The following is a 25,961-nucleotide window of genomic DNA, read 5'->3' on the forward strand; positions in this document are numbered from 1 at the left end:
TTCCACATCGCCCTCCCAGCCTGCCCCTCTGGAGAATTTCCTATGCGATTGCAGTTCACGTTTCCGCAAGGCTATGTGCAGTGAAGCAGGCATGAGACTGGTGCCACACGTACTGAGGGAAAAAACTTAAACTGAGGCTACGGGCGCCGTGCGTCATAGTTATAACATCCAGTGAGGTCGCCCTCGACGGAGGCCTTCGAGGGACATCGACCCGACGTCATTGACGGAGGACGCCCCCTGCTGAAAAAGTTTCCGGAGTGCACAGCTGTGGACATTACATGTCAGAGATGTAGAATACATTGGAGGAACATCGAAAGAACTTTACTAGTTGGTAAGTAACTTGTTCTTTATTAGGCAATACACTTGCAATTACATCAAGACACTAAAATATAAGCAAATCATGATCTACATTCACACAACCCATGTACGCAAGCACAGTTTGGTACCACCATGTGTTGCGCACCACTTTAGGATCAATACGGTTTTCAAGGCAACACTGTTAAAGTATTCTAAAGTGGGGAAAAAAGATGTTCAATGCAAATTACAATCCATATACAATTATAAGGCACCACAACTCTGGTTACTAATTTCAAGCCCTAATCTATTAGTGTTCCTAGTGTCAAAGGTGAGTAAACCTATTGTGTAGTGCGTTTCAAAAGGTTCCTATGGTTCGAAAGAAAGGCTTGGAAGGGTGGCAAAGCAAAAAGTTGAGGGTCCCCAAACATTTACCCTAAAGCCCCCAAAATGGGAATTCTGAGTAAACCAGAGACCCTGATTTCTTCCCAATCTTGGTTCCTCCTCATTTCTATCCCCACTGACCCCCAGGCACTTCTCTGTTTAGTTTCGCACTACCCAATAATCCTTACTCTAGTATGTACCCTCTTGGGCCGTTTTTTTTTTACTACCTGCTCCTTCATCCCCAGACGTCCCAGTATTTCCCCCACATGGTTATCCGTTTCTCACTGCTTTCTGTTTCTTCCACAGAGCTCCAGGCACTCCCATGTTGCGGTGGAGTGGAATGGCAGGCTGTTTGTGTTCGGTGGGGAGCTCTCTGCTGGGATGCTGGCTAACGATATATGGATGTACAGCCCCCTGGAGGACAGGTGGCATGAGCTCCAATCTTTCAACTCGCAGAAGCCCCCAGGGCTGGCCAATCATGCTGCAGCAGTAGTGGATGTGTGGCTGTATGTCTTTGGAGGTGAGTGTTAAGCCAACCACAGCATGCAGTAGGTCGGGACCAGTCTTTATGCACTAAAAGAGCTACATTTATGGATCAAATCACTTCTCCATAGGTGAGAGGGAGGGACACCGGAGTGTGACCCTAAAATCATCCCACCATGATGGGAGATCCTTATTTGGGGTGTGTGTTGGTGAAGGGGACTCTGAACAGTAAGTGAGGGATGCTTTGAGTGAAGTTTAACTCCAGATCTCATAGGTGAAGTCGTCTTACATATCGCCATTCTGCCAATAATGATGGCCTTTGTTAGGTAAGAATTGATGCAGTCCAACTGGTGTGGGACTGCACAAGGCTTATCTCTTGATATTAGGCAACCAACCTTTTAATATAGGCCCATGCTACACAAGTTGGTAGTGTAACTGAGCAGCCAGGCTTATCTTAAGATGGGTAATGTGAGCTGTAGAGCTGTACAATGAAATCAGTAAACTCAGGTATCCAAGTTAACACTTACACACTTAAAGTTATATTATAAATATTTATTTACATATACACAGATATTTGAAGTATTCTTTAAAAAGCAGCATCTAATAGTAACATTAATCCCAAAGCTAGGATTACATTTTTTTTTCTCAACCAATATATATTATTGGTTTTATACAATAACAAATCGGGTCAATATGTGTAAGTACGGTTCAGTGATGTGAGACAACAGCAGCATAGGCAATGCATTTACTGAGTTTCGAGTGTTGGGAGGTTCCATTGTCATGGGTCGGATAATGGGGAGGCCATTAAGGGTTCAATGTTTCCTTGACCATCGAGATGCAGGTGGTTGTCGCACTATTCCCGATAATTGTTCTGCACATCCCAGGTAGGGGGCCCAGATGTTGTAAAATGTCCATGACTCCCAGCTGATTGGCTGTTATTTTCTCTGCCACTGCTGTGTCCCAGCATTTTGCCCACCATATTGTGATTGCCAGACCTTCAGGATGTTTCCATAGCCGGGCGATAGTGATTTTAGCTGTAGTGAGGAGGTGGATAATCAAGTCAGCCAGGTGACCCTTGAGTGGGAAAGTCCCCCGGCCTGTGTTGCCCATTAACACAATCCCTGGATCCCATGGTATTGTCAATCCCGTTATTAATGTAGTCTGGTTCAGGACCTCTTTCCAAAATGACCTTGACTTTGGGCATGCCTATAACAGGTGGAATAGTGAGCCCGTTTCGGCGCAACCTCCAACAAAGTGGGGAATACTCCAGATTGCATTTGTTCAGGATTTTTGGGCTGACATACCATCTGCAGCATACTTTCACTGCCCCCCCCCCTTATTCGGGATACACTTTGAGAATTTGTGCATGCGGGTCCAGCTACCTAACCATTCCTCCATTTCTAATTCTCTTCCTAGGTCCCTCTCCCATCTGAGCATATATTTCTCCTTATTGGGGTCAACATTCTCTAGGATCTTGTACAGGGTTGATATCTTCCCCCTCTGCGCCATTGATGTTAGTGAGAGTTCCAGCGGGTTAAGTTCCCTGGTCCCATGCGTTCTAGTGTTCTGCTGCAAAAACCAGTGCCGAAGTTGTGCATAGTGTAACCTTTTGGTTTTCTGGGATTTGGAATTAAGTTTTTGCTTTCTTCAAAGGAGAGTGGTGCTCCATTAGTGTAGAAGTCCCTAATTAGTCTCAGGCCCCCCTCGTGCCATTTTCTAAATCTTTTGTTTTGAGCTTGTGAGTGAATTCTGGGTTATTCCAGACTGGACAGAGTGGCCCCAGTAATCCCCTGTGTGTCATGGCCACGGGCCCCAGAACACAAAAACCACACCATCTAGTGATGGGGCAATGGGTCACTTGACTCACTTATGTCCCTTTGGGACTCCTAAACACAGGGGCACCAGGCCCATATAGAGATGTGAGCAAGAACACTTTATTTCAGTGCAGAAGTGCTTTTATTTTACAAGAACTTTCCAGGTGCTGAAAGCCTTTATGCCAGAGAACATCCCCATTTGCTGACTCATCGGGCATGGCTCCCTAGGCCTGGTCTTCAGGTGCTGACTCATCGGGTGTGGCAGCAGGCAGCCAGAGCTACTAGGTGTGGCCGGGAACAAGACCACAGATCCCTCAAGCAAAATGCTTTGTGTTACTTTGCACCTCTGTGCAACATGATGCTCCCCTCCGCCTGGACCAGCTACTTACCTTGTGATCCTGCAACAACAGCATCCTTACCTGGACCCTGGCTCGCATTTTACAGCAACGCTCCATCTTCTTGGCAGATCCTGAATCGACGCTGCAGCACCTGCGCTCTCTGTCCCCTGAAGCCAAAGTCATGAAACGAGAAAAGAAGACAAGACAAGGTTAGAACTCCCAAAAACACCCATCCCAGGGTCACGCCACATTTAAAACCCAACGTGCACCCTAAGGCACCATTAAAGGCTACTTACCAGCTGTCTGACCATCTCAGCCCCGCTCCTCCGTACCACCGGCTCTGCTTCTTCTACTTCAGCTACCTCCGGCACCGGTACACCACCTGCAAGGGGAGAGAGCAGAGAAAAGAGACATTACATACAAAGGACAGAGAACAAACTTTACAAATACAATTACAACAGTCGGAAGACAAGCGGGCAAGTGGAAACAAGGGAAACACTTACCTACAGGAGAAGTGGACTAGTTGCAGCTGGCCTGGACTTCCACGACAAGGGACCAATGAAGGAACTCCGTTCCCTTCAACAAGCGCCCCTACCAGAAGCAGCAGGACGGAGAGCTCATCATCATCATCATTCAGCAGGTGCACCTCAAGAGTAGTGCAACCCAAGGGAAGCCACATCCAGGGAGAAGAGGTCTGGAGAAGGAGTCAGGGACCACAGGCTGCATACTCATACGACCCCCCCTTATATTCACGCAGGAACCGCACTGCTCTTCACCACAGTTCCCCACACAGACACAGAGGGAGGAACAGACAAGAGAAGTTTCATCCCTGGGAGGGCTGCGACTGTGCCCCAACGCCTCCGCAGAGACCAGGTGAGCGTAACACTGTGGCCCCATTGGCTTGCAGCCTTTTTCCAGCACTGAACTGTTTCTGGTGGACGTTAGCGGGCCTCTGTCTGGAACCCTGCGAGATGCTGTGAGGTATGGTAGGATGGATAGGGGTGACGAGCATCAATGCTCTTCTATTTGTTTCAACCGGGGTGTGTTTGTGTCGGTTTGCCATGTAAATGTGTGTGATAGTTAGGCCGCCAGACTATATCTAAGAACGTCTGGGATCCCCAGGCCTCCACTTGCTGCCCCTCTGCGCATCACCCTTTTTGCGATTCTTGGCTTTCATGCCCCAGACATAATTCAAGACCTCTTTTTGCAACCTTTGGAACGCTCCTGGGTTTATGGTTACCGGTAGTGCCATGTGCTGGTAGAGCAGCCTCGGGACCAAGTTTGTTTTTATTGCTACAAATCTCCCCAGCCATGAAACCTCTTGTTTGTGTCAGTGCTCCATGTCCTTTGAAAGGGTTCGGATTAGTTGGGGGAGGTTGGCCCGGTGCATCTTCTCTGCTCTGTTTGGTATGTTTACCTCTAGGTAGGCTATTTGTGATTTGACCCATAGGATGGGGCTTTGTTAGTGCTTCTCTATGCTCCCGGGTAATGTTTACTCCCAAGGCCCTTGATTTCCCGTAATTGACACTGAAGCCTGACGCCTCCCGGAATGCTAAGATGTCCTTCCAGAGTGCTTCCAGAGAGCACTCAATATGTGTTAGGGAGAGGAGAAGGTCATCAGCATACATGGAGACCTTATACTGTTTTTCCCCCAGCTGTAGCCCCTGTATATGTGCGTTATTTCGTAATTTGGTTGCAAATGGTCCCATTGAGAGTGCAAATATAAGGGGAGGCCTGGCAGATGCCTCGGGAGATATGAAGCTTCAGGGATCGAATCCTGTTGATTCTTAGTGAGGTGGAGGGATTCGCCATGACCCATTTGCTAAACTTTGGGCCGAATCCAAAGTGGGATAATGTCTTCTGGATATAACCCCAATCTAGTAGGTCAAATGCCTTGTGAGTGTCGAGTGAGATTACAACCATTTCTAGTTTCATTCTAGAGGCACTTTCGATCAGGTTTAGGGTGCATCTGATGTTGTCGTGGGTGGTACGACCCGGGATGAACCCTGTCTGTTCTGGGTGAATTAGGTCTGGAAGGGCCCTTGCAAGTATGGTTGTAAGGACCTTGGAGAAGATCTTCGCATCCTTATTCATTAGTGTGATGAGCCAGTAGCATGCACAGTCCTCTGGGTCTTTGTCCGGTTTGGGGATGAGTATTGTCAGGGATTCCGCCATAGATGGTGTGATAATCCCTGCGGCTAGGAAAGAGATAAAAAGCTTGGAGAATTGGGGGGGTGGAGATATGGGCGTACACCCTGTAGAACCTTGCAGTGAGTCCGTTGGGATCTGGGGCTGCGTTTTTTAGGATTTGTATAGCTTCTTTCACTTCCTCCAAGGTTATGGGGAGTTCAAGGGGTTCTTATTGTGTTGTTGCAGACCTTCCTGGGGAACTCTTGCCAGGCCGCTGGGTGGAGTGTAAAGACGCCGGTGAGAGGTGTCTGTACTTCCGCTCCCTATATGGTAGAGTAGAGGCACAGAGGACCCCTGCCAAGTTTCTCTATTATTGGTGCTTCTCAGGAGGTGATGGGGCTGGTTCTTAAGTACAGTGTAGTCCCCAAGCACCCACAAAGGAATGTCCACACACTGTATCGGTTACAACACAGTCTTTATATAATTAATATTCAAAGGTATATGTAATATCGCGATAACTCACTTTGTACTCCGAAAATCAGCAATGGTAAATATATACAGTTCTAAAGTGGTACCACTAACGTTATCAGATCTCATTAAAGTGCATACAGTCAGAATGACACACAGATCAAAATAAAGAGGAAACCAGCAGTAGAGAGAGGAAGGAAAGCAAGATGGTTGAACAACTGGCAGAATACTGGTCCCGCTACCTAGACACAGTTCTGTGTGGAGAATCCCCCTCCCCCCACTCCACCTGGGCGACCTGCAGAAGAAAGATACAAGCCCAGTACATATATTGTTCACACTAGACTTCCCAATAGTTCTGCAACCCCAAAGTACCTGGCGTTGTAGCGTTCCTCTTCGGGGAATCGACGGCCCTTCTTGAGTGCCCTCCTTTTAAGGCAGGAGTCGTGGGTCGTCGAACGTCCAACGGAGAACAGGTCGAGCTACGACGTTGAAGTGGCCGCGTCGTTCCTAGCGGTGCTCGTTGACGGGGAAGCGTAAACGTCCTGCAAGGAAGAGGGGTGCGGGGCTCCTCGGTGTCGATAGTTCTGGACCGCAAAGAGTTTGAAGAACTGTGGCCCAGCAAGGGCGTCGAGACGTCAGCGTTTCTGGGGTCTTTGGGTGGCAGGAAACCCACCGGCGGATGCTCGTAGACGGTCAGGCCTTCTCCAGCCAGATACAGCGGCGACAATGCGGATGAGAGCTTCCTTGGATCAATGAAGTTCTTGGGCAAAACGGGAGCACAGCGGCTCCAGTTGGCGACGGCGGTCGTCGACATTGGCGGACAACAGTACGGGCGCTTCTCCTTGGAGTTCCGCAGCAGTGCCCGTATCGGGTCGGCAGCCTGTCGAAGGTCTGTCTACCAGGGAGCCTTGGCAAAGATCAGCTGGTGCACGATGGACCCTCGTAGCTCGGGAAGAGGGCGCCTTACCAGGTCCTCTCTGGGTCAGTCCTTGGAGACACAGCAGTGTTCAGATTGCGAAGGAGAGCGACAGCAATTCTTCTCTTCCAGCAGGGCTTCAAGGTAAAGCGTCCGTTTAAATCCAGTTACTCTTCGTAGTTTGGACTTCAGCTCTGAACACTTCTGAACACGATCCCTAGCAGTGAGAGGTCCCCAGATATACTGTTGATCTCCCATTCATTCTGCTGGGTCACACTCAAGCATCCAATCACTACGAAAGGCATTAGTGCAGGCAGGCAACCAATCAGGTGCATAGTGCATTCAGGCCATTCATTTCTCTCCAGACACTCACAAGTTATGTGTATTGGGACAAGTACCGAGCCATTCAACACTTCGTACTGAATTCATACCGGTTTCGGGCAGGGCTGTCTCAGTCATTGTGTCAACCACCAGATACTAGACACCCACAACATAGAATGTGTATTCGTCACACACTCCATTCACCCAGGTCCCACCCACAGGCGTACCTACAACATACGGTCGTTGGGAAGGCTCCAGCCAGTCTGGTCAGCACTTCCCCACACTACCATATATGGAACTTCCACCCAACAGCCAGTCAGGGGGAAGGGGCAGAGTCAGGGCCTCCCGGGACTTCGGGAAGATCAAGGTAACAGGCGATGGAAGGCAAGAGGCCATGGGGGCCATTTTGTCTCCATCAGGATTCCAATGACGGGGCCTGGGCATCCCAAAATGGAGGATGCCCAGGGCACCAGTCAATTTAGCACGGAGCTGCCACCAGCCCATACCCTGCTCTGTGGGTCACACACAGGTGCCCAATAACATACACTAGGGGCATAGGGTTGTACCCCCTCCCATGGGTGCCATAAGGGTATCCCATGGGTCTGTTCACCAAAACCAAAGGAGTGAGCTGCACCGCCAGGAGTCCCACATGAACTCCTCCGTGGAAAACACAACAGAACACACGGTAGAAAGCAGTAAAGGACAAGGATACAGAGGTCCTGTCCCTCCGATGCATTTCCAGCATCACATGTAGTGGTTGGGACAGTTTGTGCTTGCCTAGCCCTGGTTCGGTGCACTCTGTCCCGTTCCATCGGGGCACTATCTGGTAGCGTTAGGATGAACCTGAAGCGGTCCCTGGTGAAATTACCCAGTTGCGCGCCTGTAATGGAGGTTGGGATCCCATGCAATCGGATGTTATTACTAGATTGGTTTTTGATGTCCTTTTGCTTAGTTTCCAGGGCTTCACATCTGGCCTCCAGTACAGTAATACTGTTTGCTCCCTCCCTGATTTCGTATGATTGTTCGCACATCGTTGACTCTATCTCTGCCGTTCTGTTTTCGACCTCGTCCATGTGCTTGTCTAGGCTTGATATTCTTTTTATGAGCTCTTCCGTACCTCTTTGGTAGTCCTTAGTCATGGCTGTTAGGTCTTGTAGGTCTGTTTTGGTGACCCCTTGAGTTGGTGGCAGGGGGGCATCTCTCTTTCTCTTTCTTGTGACATTGCTTCTGGATGTTCCCCTTTCTTCCCTTTGTCTCCAGTGGGTGCTGAGAGCAGCGTAGAGATATCGACTTGTTTTGTGGTTTTGAGGACCTTAGCCATTTCTCACCTTGGTGCTCTGAGGGGTGGCCCTTCGTTCACGTTGTTCCCTGCAGTTAGGGATTTTTATTTTTATTTTTATTTATTTTTCTGGAGGCTCCGGGTATCTTTCGATGGGCTGGGTCGTGCTGGAGCCCCAGCAGCATGGATCACGCTGCACTTGCCTCCCTTGCTCCTTTCTTTTTTGTGCCAACAGCTAAGGTTGGGACCAGTTGGGTCAGGGTACGATTTTGATGAGTTGCAGGTCTCTTTCCCTACCGGGTGACCCAGGTGGACACCTACTGGGGACCCAGGCACCCCAATACGCAGTATGGGCCGCCTGTCTTAGCCCCGGTCCTCTACTAAAATTGTGCGACATGGACAGGTCCCCTGGGGCATTGGTGGGTGGTCGTACCTTGTTGTTGCGTTGGCCTCAGGGCCCCATTTCCTTGTGGGTGCTTGGGTTGATGTGTCCTCTGGATTCCGGTGTGGCGAGTGCTCTTGTTTCGCTTGCAGAATAGCGGCATTGGAGGGGCTCTGCAGGGGTCACCTGTGCTGCTTCCAGTGGTAGTGGGCTGCCTGCGTCAGGGACAAAGGCTGATTATTGACTGCAAAGTTAATTCTCACTCATACTCTTGTCTGCTTTGCCATCCGTGCGGTGCACTGCCCCATGCATCTTAGAGGGGCTCCTCTGTGCCGACTCCTTGTGCGGGAGTGTCCTCAAGTCCATCAAAGCACGGGGGCTCCTGCGGCATGTGTGAAGACATTCTGGAGAGGGGGACTCAGTCTGAGGCTGCCACGGAACAGTGCGTGGGGCCTCTGCCCCCCTGGGGTCTCAGCTGGCCTGGGTCTACAGTGTTTGGGCCCCGGCCGCCATCTTGTGATTTCGGCGGGGTCACGTGGCGACCTATTGCAGAGGGCCGCCGCTTGGTAATCCGGCGAGTAGGAGAATCCCTGGTCAGCTGGGCTTTGTGCCTTCCCCCAGTCTGGTGTGCTTTTTGGGCAACAACCGCATGCTGTTTGTGCTGTTACGTCATTGGATGTCAGGTCTGTGCTGGGAGCTAGTGAGGAGTCATGCCTCACGCTCTGGCTCCAAGACACGCCCCCAGAATTCAATTTGTAATGGAAGCAATAAGGCAGGTGAGTAACTTTTCATATGTTATACATTTTCCAACACATAGAGTGACATCATTTGAGGTCAGTAATAACACTTATTTGTGATCACCATTGCAATATTGAGTTATAAGGAGGGAAAGGTTATAGTTAGATATGAACATATTTTGTACTTCGAAAAACAGTTAGACTGCCTACATCCCTCTGGGAGAATCTATTATCCCAGCAATATTAATGTTCAACAATTAAAATCTGTAGGGAACAAGCACTGCCAAAGCCAATAGGTTCAGAAGGGGGCCTTTAGGGAGCCAGACCAGCCAAAGGCAATGTGCCAGTTCAAAGTTCTGATGCTGGCCTCTTAGAAAACGTATTAGCAAAGTCAGTAGTTCAAATAGAAAATCACAGCAACTCAAGAGGAGCCACCTTGAAGAAGCACAAGCTGAAAGGCCAGTGCAAGTGAGTTGAGGTCAACTGTAAAATGGTTGATGTACCCCAGGCCCCACAGTACCTGTGAACTGAAGAATTTGTTCCAGCTGGATGCCTCCCTGTTGCAGTGTAGCAGACCCTCCTGGTCCTTGGTTGTGGTGACGAGTTGGAGGACGTTTGGTGGGCTCCTGTGGAAGCACTCGAGCGAGGGATTCGGCAGCAATGGATTCTCCTTGATTCAGTGGCTCTTTGTGGTTTTGGTACCTTTTTCTCGGCACCAAAGCAGAACGAACAGCTCCAGTTAAAACTTACTTGATCACTCGGTCCTGGACTCTGGTCGAAGATTTCCTGCTTCTGTAGGGTCCTCTGGATGCTCGCAAAGTTTTGGCTGGATTTGCACTTCTGAGACAATGCACTTTATGATGGTCAGGGGTCCCCAGGCATTGGGATTCTGCAGCCTTGGACGGTCACAGTAAGTCAGGGGGTGCGCCAAAAGGAAGCTTGTCTTAAAGATAGTTAGTCCCACCAGCCCAGGTCCGGGAGGGTGCTGCTGGCGTCTCTTCACATCATCTTCTTCGGATTCTGTCCTCCATTGGTCGACTCTGCCTCTGGTCCCAAAAACCTCGCCTTTTAAGGAAGTTCCCATTCATGCACAGCCGTATGCTGTCAATCACCCAGCAGAGTGGCTGTTTTCCTGGACAGCCATCCGGCTAATCAGAACTGGTTTCACTCGGGCACACCTCGAGACAAAGGACAGGGAAGTTTCGGGACCCTCCCTCACTTTCTGCCTTTCCAGACACACTCGAGCCAGGTCGTGCTTCAGGGCTGAAGCACACCAAAGGCAAAATACAAAGTACTCAAACCCGATTCAAACAAGTAAAAGCCCAGAAGAAACTAACTGAAAAGAAAAGTCAAAAAAACAATACCTGGGCCATTTTGTGAAAATGGATCACCTTGGGTGCTGTACTGCAGCTGAGGATTCAGCCTGCAGTTACATGGCACAAGGTAGTAAAAAAGAAACCACTTCCACCAGCAATTTAGGTGAGTTAGTGTAACAGAATGATACATGAGGAGTGGGATAAAGGAGTCATTATGCAACCCCCCTGCACTTCACATAGGGTGTTGTGAGCTCGACCCACAAAATAAAAAGGTAAGCAAGACAGGAGTCGTCTTACTATTCTTGGGAACAGTAGTTCACCTAAGAAAATGTAGTTAAACATTTAGAGAAGGGGTTTCTCAGTGGCACTGCACAAAAGGTGCTGTGTGTCGCAATGCAAAAAGCAGATTCCTATGGAGTTTACCAGACTCCATTAAACAGTAAGAAACACAAACATCTGAGTCAGACAAAACACATGAGAAAAAAGTTGTCACTCGGGAGTTAAAATTAAAAAGCCCTGAGTCCAGCAAAGAGCTCGGGGTCTCTAAGGTTAAAGGGAGTTTGCAAAGAAATGAAAATTCTCCCTAACAGCTTTGCTGCATGCAGCTCTGTAAAAAGGAGCGGATGGGGTGTTTGAGGGCTAGGCAAATGTGGAAAACTGTGGTGTTGATGAGTTCAGATCAGGAGCACCCATTTTCTGTGTGCTGGTATGCAATCTGTGTTGAGGAGGTGGGGGGCAATGCTGGGGCTCGCTGTTAGGGATATTTATCATTATAATTCTTCATCCCCTCTCCTAGTGAGACCCCCAGCACCTTTTGCTGAACTTCTGGACCTTTTTCTTTCAATCTTGTCGGAGTGGAGCCTTTTTCTACCCATTCATTCTTGTGAGCTCTGTCTTTTGGAACTCTATTCTTTGTAATTCTACCTGTACTATGGAGTCTGTATGCTCCATAGCTCTTAAAGACATCTGTGGTTTACTACTGCAGCACACAGCTCCTTATAGGCAGTGTTGCTGGGGATCCTTAGGGTCTTCCTTTGAGATTATTTTTCTATATCCGCAAGTAACTACGGTTCTTGGTGTCTCTCTCAAAACTCTATAGTCTGAGAGATTGGCACACACCACCTTCAGTGGAGTGACAAAGGGATACTTGGTACCCCCTTTTCTCTGCTCTTGTGACTTTTTAGTCTCATAGACAGTCACCTAGTTATGGCTGGTGGCAGTTCTACCAACTGTTGTGTATTTTATATACCGCAGGCTGTGGCCATAGCCTCGGTAGTGCACAATAGGGGCACCCAAGTACCAACTTGGGGCCTCCCTTCTTTTTTGCCATTACTAGTGTGGTTGTTCTTTGTTAGCCCTTCTTCTACCATTCTGGGTGCTGAACGAAGGGTGAACTAGGTCTCCCCTTGGCACTCCACATAATGTGGCGTGTGCCAATCTCTCTGAATATAACATTTTTGGAGGGATACAACATATCCTTCTGTCCTTAAAAACAGTAGTAAGGATAAAGAAAGAATCTCAAAGGAGAACCCAAAGGGTTTCCAGCAACACTGCCCACAAGGAGCTTTGTGATGCAAAGTTAAACACAGATGCCCATAAGAATGAATTAGTGGAAAAAGGCTCCACTCGTTCAGTATATAAAGAAAAAGGTCCAGATGTCCAGCAAAATTGTGCCTGGGATCTCGCTAGGAGAGGGGTTAAAGCATAACAATAATAAAATCTCCCTAACACCTTCTTCGGGTGGATCTACTCTCGCAAGAGGGAAACCGCCTTCATTCAGGAATCAGAACACTGAACCTTGCTAAGATATAAAGATTGGGACCTCCCAGAAGGCGTTATGGAGGTGTTGCTTTCGGCTAGAAGACCAGCTGCAAAAGCCCTACACCACTGCCATTGTAACATGTTTTGCAGCTGGTGTAGAGCTCAGGTTATAGATCCTTTCTCTTGGAATACACCTGCAGTCCTTTATTTTTTTACTGCACCTTGCCCATCAGGGGCTGAAGGTGACTATTATTAAGGGATACCTTGCGGCGTTATCTATATTGAAACGCACATCGGAGCATGGCTCCTATTTTAAGATACATATTGTGATACATTCTTGAAAGGACTCACAAATATATTTCTACTGGTCCCTTTTCTGGTTCGTCCTTGGATTTGAATCTACTACTTTTTTAATGGGTGCGCCTTTTGATACGCTTCATCCCTTTCCTCGCAGGCTACTAACCTGAACAACCATCTTTTTAGTTGCCAACGCTTCTGCTTTGCAGGGTTACTGAGCTACAAGGTTAATCCTGCAATCCACTTATCAGTGTTCTCCAAAGAGAACGGTTCGTACCTCCTTCGTTCCCAAGTTGGTGACTGAATTTCATTTGACATAGAAGATCACACTGCAAACTTTTTACCCCCATCCTCACCCCTCTAAGGACGAAGAGAGGTTACAAAGAATTGACCCAAAAAGTGCTCTTCACTTTTACATTTCAAGAATGTCAGCCATCAGACAAGATGACCAACTATTCATTCGTTACACTGGTCACAAATTAGGCCAAGCTGTGACCAAGCAAACACTCTAATGATGGATCATTTTATGCATTTCGGAGTGCTATTCCTTTGCTGGAAAGGATGTCCCTGAGAATTTAAGAGCACGTTCCACTAGGGAATTGGTAACTACTTCGGGACTACAAAGAGGTTTACCGCTGCAGGACATTTGCAGTGCCGCAACCTGGTCCTCTCTCCATACAGTCTGAAACCATTACTGTTTAGACACACCCTGTCGGGCCAGATGCTCACTTGGGAAGGGCAGTAATGCACAATATCATAAAACTTCACAAAAATCCACTTCTCGCACCTTCATCTCCAAAACTGCTATGGGAGCCTATCTAAAATTAGGAATCTCTGGGAGTACACAATCCATTAGAAGATCAAATTACTTACTCTTGGCAATGTTCTTTCTGATGATGTTCCTCCTGGGGATTCCTCGTCGCCCTCCCACCCTGCCCCTCTGACTGTGATCCCATGTTTGTTTACTGCTTTCTTTCAATGCCCATGCAGTTTATTAAATTCCCCAGGATGGCTGAGCAGAAAGAGGGAAAAACCACAAACTGAGGCAACAGGCGCAGTGCATGCTATTTATACTATCATCAACGTCACATCCAGACGCCGGAATGGTAACCGCACCCCCCGCTGTTGAATTCCTTTGCCTAGACTGCAATGTAGGATACAAATATATCTATGGTAGGAACATCCATTAGAAAGAACATTATCAGGAGTAAATAATTTGTTCTTTGCTACGCACACTGTCTCCAGTGTCAATGTCCTGCTTGCACCAAAGTGTCAGTCCTGGAGTGAGTCCTGGAGTGAGTGAAAACAAGGAGAAAAACTGCCTAAGCAAAGTCTTCACCTCACCTTGCTGTTGTGGGGTCAGTTGTGGGGACAATTTGACACACTCAGTGGAGCCAGTAGAAGGACTACCTTGGAACAGTCCAGAGAGAGGTTCAAACTCCTCTTCCCTATCTAAAGCCAGAAGTTGGGCTTCCATTTCAACCCTTGGGAGGAATGCCTTCAATCTATTCACGTGAAACACTTTGGGAGCCTTACCAGGTCTTCCAATGTCCACCAAATAGTTAACCTCCCTCCACCCCTTCCCCTTACTTGTTTAGCCCACCAGCACTATCTGAAATGTCATCAGGCCTAGTACAGTAGTTACCTGTCAATTTCCATTTCCTTCCCACTCTACCCCCTCCCTTCCTTATCTGTCGTAGCACTTGCACTATCTGAAATGTCGTAAGGCCCGGTTTGATCATTGATTGCACATCCTTACTGTTCATGGCCTGTAAGAATGTCATTGTATTTTCCCATGTTCCCTTCCTTGCCTTGAAGCGCCTTGAAACACATTGTGTATAGGCACTATATAAATAAACTATCATATCATCATAACCTCACCAAGTCTCTAAAAAATGTGATAACAACCTGACCACTTGTCCTGGAAAGCTGTAGTCCTTATAGAATTCATAATCGGGATTGTCTGCCCTGGGGAAAATGTACTTTCTGGTCATACCAATGTTTGACCTGTACTTGCCCAGCCTTCAACTTGTCATTGGCCTGAGCCATCAGTAAGGCCATCCTATTCCGGAAGCCTAACACATAGTCCGCTACATTTGCAGTGACGGGAGGAGTGGGCATCTCCCATCCTTCCTTGACTATGGCAATGGGTCCTCTGATAAGGTGACCAAACAAGAGTTCAAAGGAGTTAAAGCCATCCCCTTCTTGAGTTAACTCTCCGTAGGCAAAGCATAAGTATTGTATCGGAAGATCCCACTCTCTCCTCTGGCGCTTCTCAAGAGCTCCAATCATGCTTTAGAGAGTCCTGTTGAACCTTGCAACTAGGCCATTGTTCTCTGGATGGTATGCAGATGAAAATGAATAACACCAAACATTCCTTCCACATGGCCTGCATATACTCTGACATTAGGTTGCTGCCTCTGTTGGACACAATTTCTTTAGGGATGCCAACCCAAGTAAATATGGCCAGCAATGCTCTTGCAACTGACTTGGCAGTCAGTCTTTAGTGTAATCGCTTCAAGATATCTTGTGGCATGATCAACGCCTAGAAGGTTAACCCTACTACCAGAGGATGTAGGTGTGTTATGGGGACCATCAACAGCAATCCTGACTGTGAGGGGTCAGAAACGAGTGTCGGGCACAAGGTAGATATATTTTCAAACAAAGACATTTATTGAAACAAAAATGGGTTGTGGAACTGCCTAACTGGCCCTATTCTAGAGTAATTTCCCTATCTAAAAATTAAAAGGGTCAGTGCATGTCAAGAAGTCAGTAACTGAAAAGCCGTCCTTGTGTCCAAAACATCCTATCCTGACAGTCAGTCTTAATGTTGGCAAAAAGTGTTCAAAACCAAAATGTAATAATGGCTCTAACAAAAATGTTCTCCAAGGTAGAGACCCTTGGATCCAGAGGGTAGTTCCCTCCCCTGGTTTCTTAAACCAGGGGATGGCAAAATGTCCACTTTATTCAACAGTTCCTTTGTTTCTTCACTGGACTCACAAAGTTCTTGTTTAAATCTCAAGTTTTGCTAAAGTATTTCTTTAAGATTTCCTTTAACGCTGCAGATTGCCTGATGTACTCCCTTGCCAGGAATCTACATTCAATCTCATCCACCTGTTATGCTAGTCTGCTAGGATTTCTTTTATAGTTCCTTTCTGATCCCCTGGTAGGAATCTTTACGTAACTTCAACTGCCTGGTGTACTTCCCTGTCAGGAATTCTCTTAATTGTTAGACAGTTCCTTGGATACACCAAAGGGCCTATATTGTGAGGTACTTGGTATATGTGCCTATAGTAGCACTTGCTCAAACAGCTCTCCTACACTGGCATCTCATACACCTGTATTGGATTGGGGTTTGTCTTGGTACTTTTGTCTTGTCTGCATACAAACATTCTTCTTATTGGGTGTTGTGATAATACTTTATCTTAACTGCATTCAAATATTCTTCTTATGCTCTTTTCATCATAAACAATCTCCTAGTTTTCAAATGGAGGCTAGCGTGCTTGTCAGAACGCCCCGGGGTGCCCTGCTGCTTTGGGCAGACTCACTGGTCTCTTCCAGCGTCTGACTCTTCCCCTGCCTTTGTGGAACAGCTGCTTCGGTCACTTTTCACCCTTGAGTCAGCAGAGGTCTCTCCAGCGTTCTGTGTGGCTTTGTGGTCACACATTGGCTTCCTCTCTCGGTCTGGACAAACAGTGCTTCCACAAGCAGCCCAACACCCAGGAGCTTCTGTGAAGCTCCTCTTGTTTCCACAGCTTTTCCTACTTGTCTGCAGCATCCCTCCTTCTGTCCCGGTAACCTTCTCTGTGTGTCTCGCATTCACAAGCCTTTGCCTGGAGTGTACCTTGCTCTCCTGCACTGCTCGACTTCTTAGTGCGGTCACCATCGTTAAATGTTCTGCGCACTGTAGGCTTTGAAAAACTAGCCTGCACATTGTACTTCGGGTCCTGTCACTTGCCACAAACTCTCTCTTCCTCCCCCTCTTCGTCTCAGTACTCGAGTGATTATGGGAGTTGGAGTCCATGGATGTCATTCTCCTGATCGAGCCGCAACTTGTGCTGTTAAGCGTTTGGATTTGTGCATTTTATTCTTAGTAATCTTTCATTTCGCGCGTGTTTGCAAAGGTTTCCTGCTTCCCTCGCCTGCTTACCAGCCCCCTCCCATTACTCCTCAACCCCTGCTCACTTGTTACCTGCACGGCTGAGGTGAGCATTTGGTTTGGCGACCCGTTTAAAAGTATATTTGTTGCCTTTTTGTCACCTTGCCATCTCCGACTCCCCTGCTCATACCCCCTCCCGCTTCTTGGTCTCCTTTGACCCCACCTCCCAATCCTGCCCGAGCCTGGGATTAGGCCTAGGAACCCGATTTCAGACAAAGCTTCCAGGGCAGCCTCTGCCTGGACAGCTGTAAGGGAGGCATGGTGTCAAACAAAGAAAACAGACAAAAGTGATCAGAGTTCAAGGGCGTTTAGTGAACTTCAATGGGTTGGTTGAACGCCTATCTAATCCTAAATCTAAGGATGGGATCAAGCTACAACCATCAAATAATAATGCATTCCTAGTGGAGTCTGTCAAAATAAAAAGGCCTATACTAATAAACCTATTGCCAATCCTTACTTCTAAATACAAACGGTGTGGGACAACAATGTAGGCAAAAGAAGCGTGTTCAAGAAATGATATGTCGGGATAGTTGAGCAGTTGGCTTCCCTTCACCATGTTTTCAGCACAGGACAAGGCGGCACGTTACACACACACGCACACACGCACACGCACACGCGCACACGCTCTCTCTCTCTCTCTCTCTCTCTCTCCATATGTGTCAGCGCCTTCTGCCAAAGTCTCTCTCCCAATGACAGTCTCTTATTCCAGAGGGCCTGACGTAACAAACAAATTCAAAGTTCCTTTCTTATCAGGATTTTCACATTCACAGGTTTGGAATTGGTCTCCGTTGTTCGGGCTCAGATCCCTTTAGCACAATGTTCACAGTTGGTCTCCGTTGTTCGGGCTCGGAGCACGGCTCTCCCTCGTTCGGGCTCAGATCCCTTTGTATCAAAAACAGAAGACATCCGATTGTGTGATGGGTTTTGCTTAAACCGTCGCAAGACCACTTCGATTCACACCAATTTGTATTTTTTATCTTTTACTTTCGTTTCTACCACTTCTTGGCTGAATGTCTTACAGTGACCTTCGATTGAGCACACTTGCGGTGCCGGATAACTCTGTCACGAATATTGTATCTTCTTTGCTACAGTTCAAACATCCATCAGCCGTTAGGCTGTCCTCGCGTCTCATCACACGCGCTCAACAATCTTTATCCTTGCTCTTTGTATACAATGTTGCCGCTTGCAACCTTGACTTTAACACAGACCGGTCTTGCATTGGTTTCTCCAACTCACCGCCTGTGCTGATTTTTCTTTGATCTTGGAGCCAAGGATGGTACGACGGCGGCTGATGGTTCTCCCCTACTCCATCAGCTGTGCAGGAGGGACCCCGTTATCTTGGAAACACAATACAGGATTCATCAATCTGGTTTCCTGGCCTTATGCTATGAAATCCAAAGGTGTCTAGAAAGTAACCGCTTTCCACCAGAAAGGTCAAGGGTATCTCCCTCCTTGTGCACTATTTGTGGTTTGCCGTCTGTCTTCCCTCGTCCAGCTGCCGTCTCGAAACTGCTGTTCCTTCTTGTGCTTTGCCTCGCTCAGAGTCTGCTCTTGTGCTCCGCCTTTTAACCATGTGGGGAAGTTTAATGGAAGACTGGTGTGAATGATTACCATTAATTGCCTGGCAATAGTAGTGGGACATGTCGAGTACACGGCTCTGGTGTGAGCCTGTTTTCTCCCAGAGCGGGCTATCCGCGTGAAAGTGTTTGTGCAGAAAAAGGGGGGGCGGGGGTAGAGTTTTCATATATCCATTCGGGTAGGATGGGGGTTAAAGGTGTTGCAGGGAAGAGAGGGATGTCTCGCCATCAGGTGTCCCACTCCCCAAAGACGCCTCACCCAGGTGATCCTCCCACACTGGTCCATCCCCAGGGTCTGGATACAAAGGCGATGGCCGTGCCCTGGCCACCTGAGAGAGACACACCTGGGTTCTCGCACAGCCCTCGGCTAAGGCGCACAATGCAAAGGGCAGCTCCCGAAGGAACCGCTCCATCAAGTGTTTGCCCGTGTTCAACTGGGACACCTGACGCAGACAGATAAGATGTGTGGGGTGTGGGCGGGGAGTACAGCCATTACTCTACTCCAGTAAAACCCCACCACTCTTATTACCTATTGTCATCTAGCCTAATTGTGCAAGGTAGCCATTTTGGCATTCGGTCTAAGTGTGCCATATAGCTATAATTTAGATGGAGCCTAACTTACCTACAGTAGCCACACTTAACACCCAAACTGCTGGTATAGCCTTGTTATATTCCCCTGCTGCGTTCTGAGATATAACTGCGCTGCGCCCCATAGTTAGCTATTGTGTTCCGCACCATAGCTAATTTGTGTTAAACATTGCCATGCACTATAACTAGCCATCGTAGAGCGGTACGGATGGGAAGCAGAACCATTACTGTGCTCTAGAAACCCAGCCACTCTTGCTCTACTTTTACTAGTATGTAAACAGTGCTAAAATAGTTAACCTCTGAGTTGAAATGTGCTACCATCCACAGTCCGCCATTGTGATACGGTTCGTCATTAGGCCTTGTACTGAACTGTGGAAGGAAATGTGCTGCACCTACATGTAAACTAGGGGGGCAAACGTCATTCAGGATTTACATGTATTTTGTGGGAAACGAAATATGTTGCTCCCAAATGTATATTCGGGGCAGGAAATTACATATTGGTAAGATTAACAATGTGTCTCATTTGGATCGATCTGTGACAATTAGTCTTGTCTCACATTTAGATAAAATTGTGAAGGTCAGCCATGCACGATCTGAATGACACCTGGCATAGTAGGATCGTTGTCTGTCTTCCCTCTGTTCCCCCTCTCTTGCCTCGTCGTGCCTTGAAACACTTGTCTATAGGTGCATTATAAATGCCATATCATATCATCACATTTAGACTCCTGCTCCCCTCCTACAAACATCCCTTATACTATATACCCAGGCATTGGGCCTAACCCTTACGGATACACAAGACAGTGCGCTCAACCACAACCTTAAATACCAGCCAATTTATATATAAAGCACACAAACCTACACCCAACATAACAGACATTCACATACAACTAACAGCCAAAGCATTGGGCCTCACCTTTACGGATACAACAACCCATCTGCAACCCAACACCCACAGATGCCAGTTTCTCCTGGTGCTGGACCTTTCCTATCCCTGCACCGTAACTAACCCTGTCCTCTTTCTTGCAGAGCTACGTGAGCGCCTGGAGACTGCTCCTGGGTGGTAGCGGTGTACAGTATAAGCCAACAAAACATAACATTGGCCTTCTACTTCTCAAATAGTTTTTCTCAGGATATTTACAAAAAGGCATATTCGAAACAGAAGGTGGTATCTGTGAGTTGTGGTTGTTTGGGTTAATGGTGGGGGCCTGACTTGAATAATGTAAAGAAAGGTTTCTTGAGTTCCTCTAAAAAGGCGAACCGTTAAATGACAATATGACATTAATGTGTTGGGTGTCAGAGGAAAGATATCACAATGGCCATTAGCTTGTTACAATCCTGAAAGGGGAAAGGGGGGGGACACTGCGTCTCACCCGATGAACTCGGGATATATCCCTGGAAGTTGTCTCCCCCATGTGATCGTCCCTCATCCACCCACCCCCAGGTTCAGGATCAGGTAGCTGCTGCCGTCCCCTGACTGTTAGGCAAGATTGTATGTTGTAACCCTGTGAGAGACTACACCAGCCTTGTCCTCTTGGAAATAGCTACCCAACTATTGGTATAGGTCTGTACTACACAAGTTGGTAGAGTGACTGAGCAGCAAGACTTATCTCTTACATGTGAGCTGTAGAGATGCAACATAGAGGTTCACAAATAGAAGTAGTCAAATAACACTTATACTCAAGGTTTTCTAGTAAAATAATTATTTATTTAACAGTCAGTTTTTTATTAAGCCGTCTCTAGAAAAGGGCAATTGGCAAAAATGAAATATACTTAAAAAACACTTCCTCAGATTTAAATTTAAGCAAGTAGATACCCTTTTGGGATGTCGCACACACTTCTACACCCTGAGGTGACTTCAATAGCTAGGACACTGTGGACAATGATGTATTACTTTTAACACTTAAATGCAATGCTGAGTTGTGGAAAAGGAAAATATTAGGGAAGGAAAAATGTTAACATGTTCTCTGAACAAGTACGTACTTTACAATCCCCCAATGAAGTATAGGTTAACCCTTTCCCAGCAATACCAGTAATGTATGTGCCACTTATGAGGGACAGAAACTTTAAGTCAATGGGTCAGAAGAGTCGGCAGGGAGCCAGGAGAGCCAATGTCAACTGAACAAAGTCTAGGGGAGCTGAGGCACTTCTTGTAGATAGCACAATATATAGAGAGTTTGTAGAAAATAATCACTGTTGGGCCACAATCTGTAAGGCTTGTGGAAGCAAAGCTGCAAGCAACTCTGCAGAAAAAGCAGCCACTGTAAGTCTCCAGTGAGAGAGACCAGCTACAGACCAAAAATTTAAGTACCCCTTTAGTCAAGACAGTGTACCTTAAATTGGAAGAAGAGAATCCAGCTGGCTTCTGTTCAGGTTGCAGTCCTGCAGTTCCTGGGCCTCAGTCATGGGGACATGAGGGAGGACGTCTGGAGGACTCCTGCACAGCAGTTTGAAGGTCGGTGGCGGCGGCAAAGGTATCTTTCCAAATCAGCGCACTTCACAGTTTCAGCTACCAGTCAATAGCACCACTGCGGTTCTTGGACAACTTGTGGACTTCCCTTGCTTCGGGTGTCCAGCAATCTGTTGAGGTGGGTCAGACTTGTGTCGTCCTGCTTCGAGAGGGTCCTTAGGATCTTCCTGGAGCTCAGGTCCGGCTTAAAGACGATGCACTAATTTCTGGTGTTCCTGACCCCTGGCACTCGGTTCCACCAGCAGCAAGGAAGTACAGCCAGCAGAGAGAGGGTTTCTAAGCAAGTTCGTCTTGGGGTCAGTTGATCCCACCAAACCAAGCAGAGAAGCCGTCCGTTCCAGCCTTCTCTAGTCGATACGAAATTTGGAGCTTCAGCACTACAGCTGGGCTTCACTGGGCAAACCAACGGTCCAGGAGGGTGCAGCAAGCTTCTCTGCCAGTTTCTTTCTTCAGATCTTTTGTCCAGTGGTCGACTCTGCCTTCTGTCTGAGACCTCGCCTTTTATGCAGATTTCTCCCATTCATTCACAACCTAGCTGTCACTCACACAGCAGGGTGGCTGTCCTACAAGGACAGCCAGCCTGCCAATCACCTTTTTGGTGCATTCAGGTAACCAAGGAGACTAAGCACAGGGAGTTTTGTGCACCTCCCTCGCTTCCTGCCCTGCCAGACACGCTGGAGCCAGAGGCAGGTTTCAGCACTGAAGCCCGCCAAAGGAAAAATGAACAAAAGGACCAAACCTGGTTGGGCACGCAGAGTAAAACCCAACAAAGACCTCACAAGCAAGAAATGACGAAAAAAGAAGACCGGGCCATTTTGACAAAATAGGCACCCAGGGGTGCAATACTGCAGCTGAGGATTCACTCTGCGGTAAAAACGCACAATGGTAGGAAAATTAAACCACTGCCACCAGCCATTAAATGTAGTGAGGGTAACATAAAAAATATTACATGAGTGAGTAGGAAAAGGGGCTACTAAGTAACCCCCCAGTACTGTGTCATAAGCTGGGGATGTTCTGGACTAACATAGGAAAAACAGATAAGTAAAGTCAGTTTTACTTTACTACTTTTGGGAACAGTAGTTTACCCAAGAGAAGGTATTTAAACCTTATGAGAAATCCAAGGGACTTCTCTGTCACTGTACTGAGGGTGCTGTGTGTCACAATACAAAAGGTGATGCCTATGGTGTTTGTCAGACTGCAAAATCAAAATAAACAGAGTCCAAATAAGAACAAAAATACACGAGAGAGTGAGAAAAAGGTCTCACTCACTCCAGGATAAAAAATATAAAGTCCTAAAGTCCAGCAAAAGAGCTGGGTGTCTCTAAGGTTAAAGGGAATTGGCACAGAAATGAGAATTCTCCCTAACACTGACCACATGGGAGTAGGAAAATTTGATGAGTCCATCAGATTCATCACACTGCCATCTCAAACGGTATGCCCACCACATGTAGTGGTACCAATGGAGCCTTGATTTTTGCACCACTTTTGCCAGAAATCTGAAAAGTAGCATACCTACTACTGTTGCTTTCTATCTGTGTTTCCTTCTTAGACCAGTAGAAATGCATGCTTAACCTCTCCCTCATATGCTTGATGCCAAGATGGCCTGCAAGGAGGGGTCCTCATGCACCATTTACAGGTGGGAGGGCCTCACCTGAAGGGAAATTACCAACTTCTTATGGTCTCCTTCAGAGGTTTTTGTGGGCTCACTATACAAGAGCCCACCTTCCTAATAAATCCTATGCTTCCTGGGACTTCACCCTCTAACTGGGAGCAGATCTGTCTCCTTAGGCCTTCAAGTGATGGCACTCAACTTGCCCCTTACTGAGCCCCTTCTGCAGTTAGACTCTGCAGTTCAGTGTGATCATGAGGATTGAGTATATCAGGTAGCCCCTCCTCCTCATCCGGTCCAGGTGCTTGACCAACTACCTAAGTGGTCTGTGAGGTAGGGGGAATATTTTCTTTCTCTCATCTTAATTTCTTCTCTTCTTTAGCCTTAGGTTTCCCCTTTGGCTTTGGCTGAGTCTTAGGCTTGGCTAAGGCAGCCTTGGTCTGAGGCCTAGTGCATGGACGTTCTGCAGTGTCCCCCGCAGGACCCAAGTCTATGAGTTTATTTCCTAACAGCACTTTTCCAGGGACTTGTCTCTGTACACTAACAGGTATCCTGACCACGCCTCCATTCACAGCTAAAGTGACAGGCATAATTGGGGACCATCAGCCATTTTAGTGGGCATCCGAGGAGCTCTGGCCAGAGCCTCTCAATTTACCAGAGTGGAATCCACTAAAGTTCGACTGTCCCTAATGTCAGAGGTGTCTATACCATCTACCAGCACACTATTATTAAAGTCATGTTTGGCATTATCAGGTATGGAGGCAAACTCATCAGCAACTCTGGGTTCCCAGGATACCAGGGAAACTAAAACTACCTCAGATCCTATCCAACAGGGTACAGAATCTGAGGAGAAGGATGCCCCTGTGAGTATTTCTTACTCTTCATAAGGAAGTGCCAGATTCACAGAGTGGTCTCCAAGATTTTACCCTTGCATCTGGGGTCATCCTTCAGATGGTCACTTGCTCCACAGGCTACACAAGATCCACTGGACCTTTGTATGTAGGAAGGCGTACAGTGTCCACGTTCATGCTTGGGATAGTTAGTCGAACTCTCCTTTCTATGTTATTGTGTCTTATTTCCCTTCTGTAACTTTTTTGGGCCTTCTAGGAAAAAGATTTTTCAGTAGACCCACCCTCTTTCTCCTTCTGCTTTTTCCCCTCCTCATGCTTACCAGAAGCGTGTTTGTCCTTATGGGACACTCTATGGCAAATTCAAAGATCAGCAGCAATGGACAGCTTCTTAGGATATAACTCCCTTCAATCTGCAAATATTACTTAAGCTCAAGGGAACAAGAGGCAAAACAGCAAGCCCAACTTGATCATGCCTTCAAAAGTGGTTACTATATAGCCTTCTACCAAGAAACTCAAATTCTTCAAGGAATCCATCACAAAAGACACCCAACTTGAACTAACTTTCTTTTTGTACTCTCCAAATCTCTTATGTATTGGGCAGGAGTCTTCCCACACTTTAAGAGCAGAGCTTGCTTCAGTTTGTCAAAACCTTTCCTATCAGCTTTGGACATATCCACAATGGCACTGCAGCCAGAATGTCGTCTGCTGAGCAACTAAGAATGTTTTATCAGGGTCACCTACTTCTTGCACCCCACAAGCATACTCAAAAGCTGTCATCCAATCAGTTATATCATTTCTCTCATACATACTAAGCAGAACCTTAGGAAATCTTGGATGGAAAAGAGGATCCAGAACCACTCCCAGAACCTCTGGAGGAACCGTGAGACCCTTGTAGTCTGACCAACTCCAGATGATGTTCCTTGTCTTTCTGTCTCTCTATCCTGTAAAACTCAGTCTTAGCCATGTTAAATTTCAACCCCTCTTCTGAGTCTAAGCTTTTCCTTTTTTCAGTTCATACAAGGCCTCCGCTTCTGAGGTTGACATAGGGACATGAGAATTCTCCTTCTTTTTCTTCTACATGTTTAATATTGGCAGTAACTACAAGACCATTGCTACTGCTGGGGCCTGCTGCTGCATCCACTGTATCACTACTTAATGGCAAAGGAACAATCCTAGATTCATGGTGATCTAATAATTGCTGAATGAGATCAGCCTTTAAACTTGAGGATGGCAATCCTCAGTACAACCTTGTTACACCGCCAGGTATTTTCACTGAGTTTTTGCTGAATATTTTCAGCTGAAAAAACTCATCGAGAAATATGGTGGGTTGGTGGGGGGTAAGGGGACATAAGTGAAGCGGGCTTGCGGGTGGGACCCCCCAAATATAAAACATAAAGGTGGTGAGTTTTTTTCAGCTGAAAACATTCGGCAAAAAACTCAGCGAAAAAATACATGGCGATGTAAGAACAGAACCCAATCCTCTCATCTAAGTACAGCATTTTTAAAGTGTCTACTTTGAGAGCCCCAAGAGTAGTCATGGTAAATGTTTCCATATTTAAACAGGGTAGGCAACTGTTATATCAACTACCACCTTCAAATCACAGTGTTCTGTATTAAACCAGTGAACAACACTGGGGTACCCAAGACTCTTATCCTCACCAACTTGTTAAGATGGAGTTCTAGAATCTGGCCTGGTGGACTGATTTTAGGAGGCCACCATAGTTATAGTAAACAGGACACTTCTGAGAGGTCAGCCAAAACTCAATTAAAATAAACTTGGAGAGCAGTTA

At 47.1% G+C, this 25,961-nt stretch overlaps 1 protein-coding gene across 1 annotated transcript in view; it reads left to right on the forward strand.

Moving 5' to 3' along the window:
* Nucleotides 1-25,961, forward strand: part of MEGF8 (multiple EGF like domains 8) — a 1,665,761-nt gene that overhangs the window by 265,908 nt on the left and 1,373,892 nt on the right. The window contains exon 7 of the mRNA XM_069640964.1: nt 985-1,198. Within this exon, the coding sequence (XP_069497065.1) occupies nt 985-1,198 (214 nt within the window). The remainder of the gene's footprint in view (nt 1-984; nt 1,199-25,961) is intronic.

This window comes from Ambystoma mexicanum, chromosome 1q (assembly GCF_040938575.1).
Source record: "Ambystoma mexicanum isolate Mex_15411 chromosome 1q, UKY_AmexF1_1, whole genome shotgun sequence".
NCBI lineage: Eukaryota > Metazoa > Chordata > Amphibia > Caudata > Ambystomatidae > Ambystoma > Ambystoma mexicanum.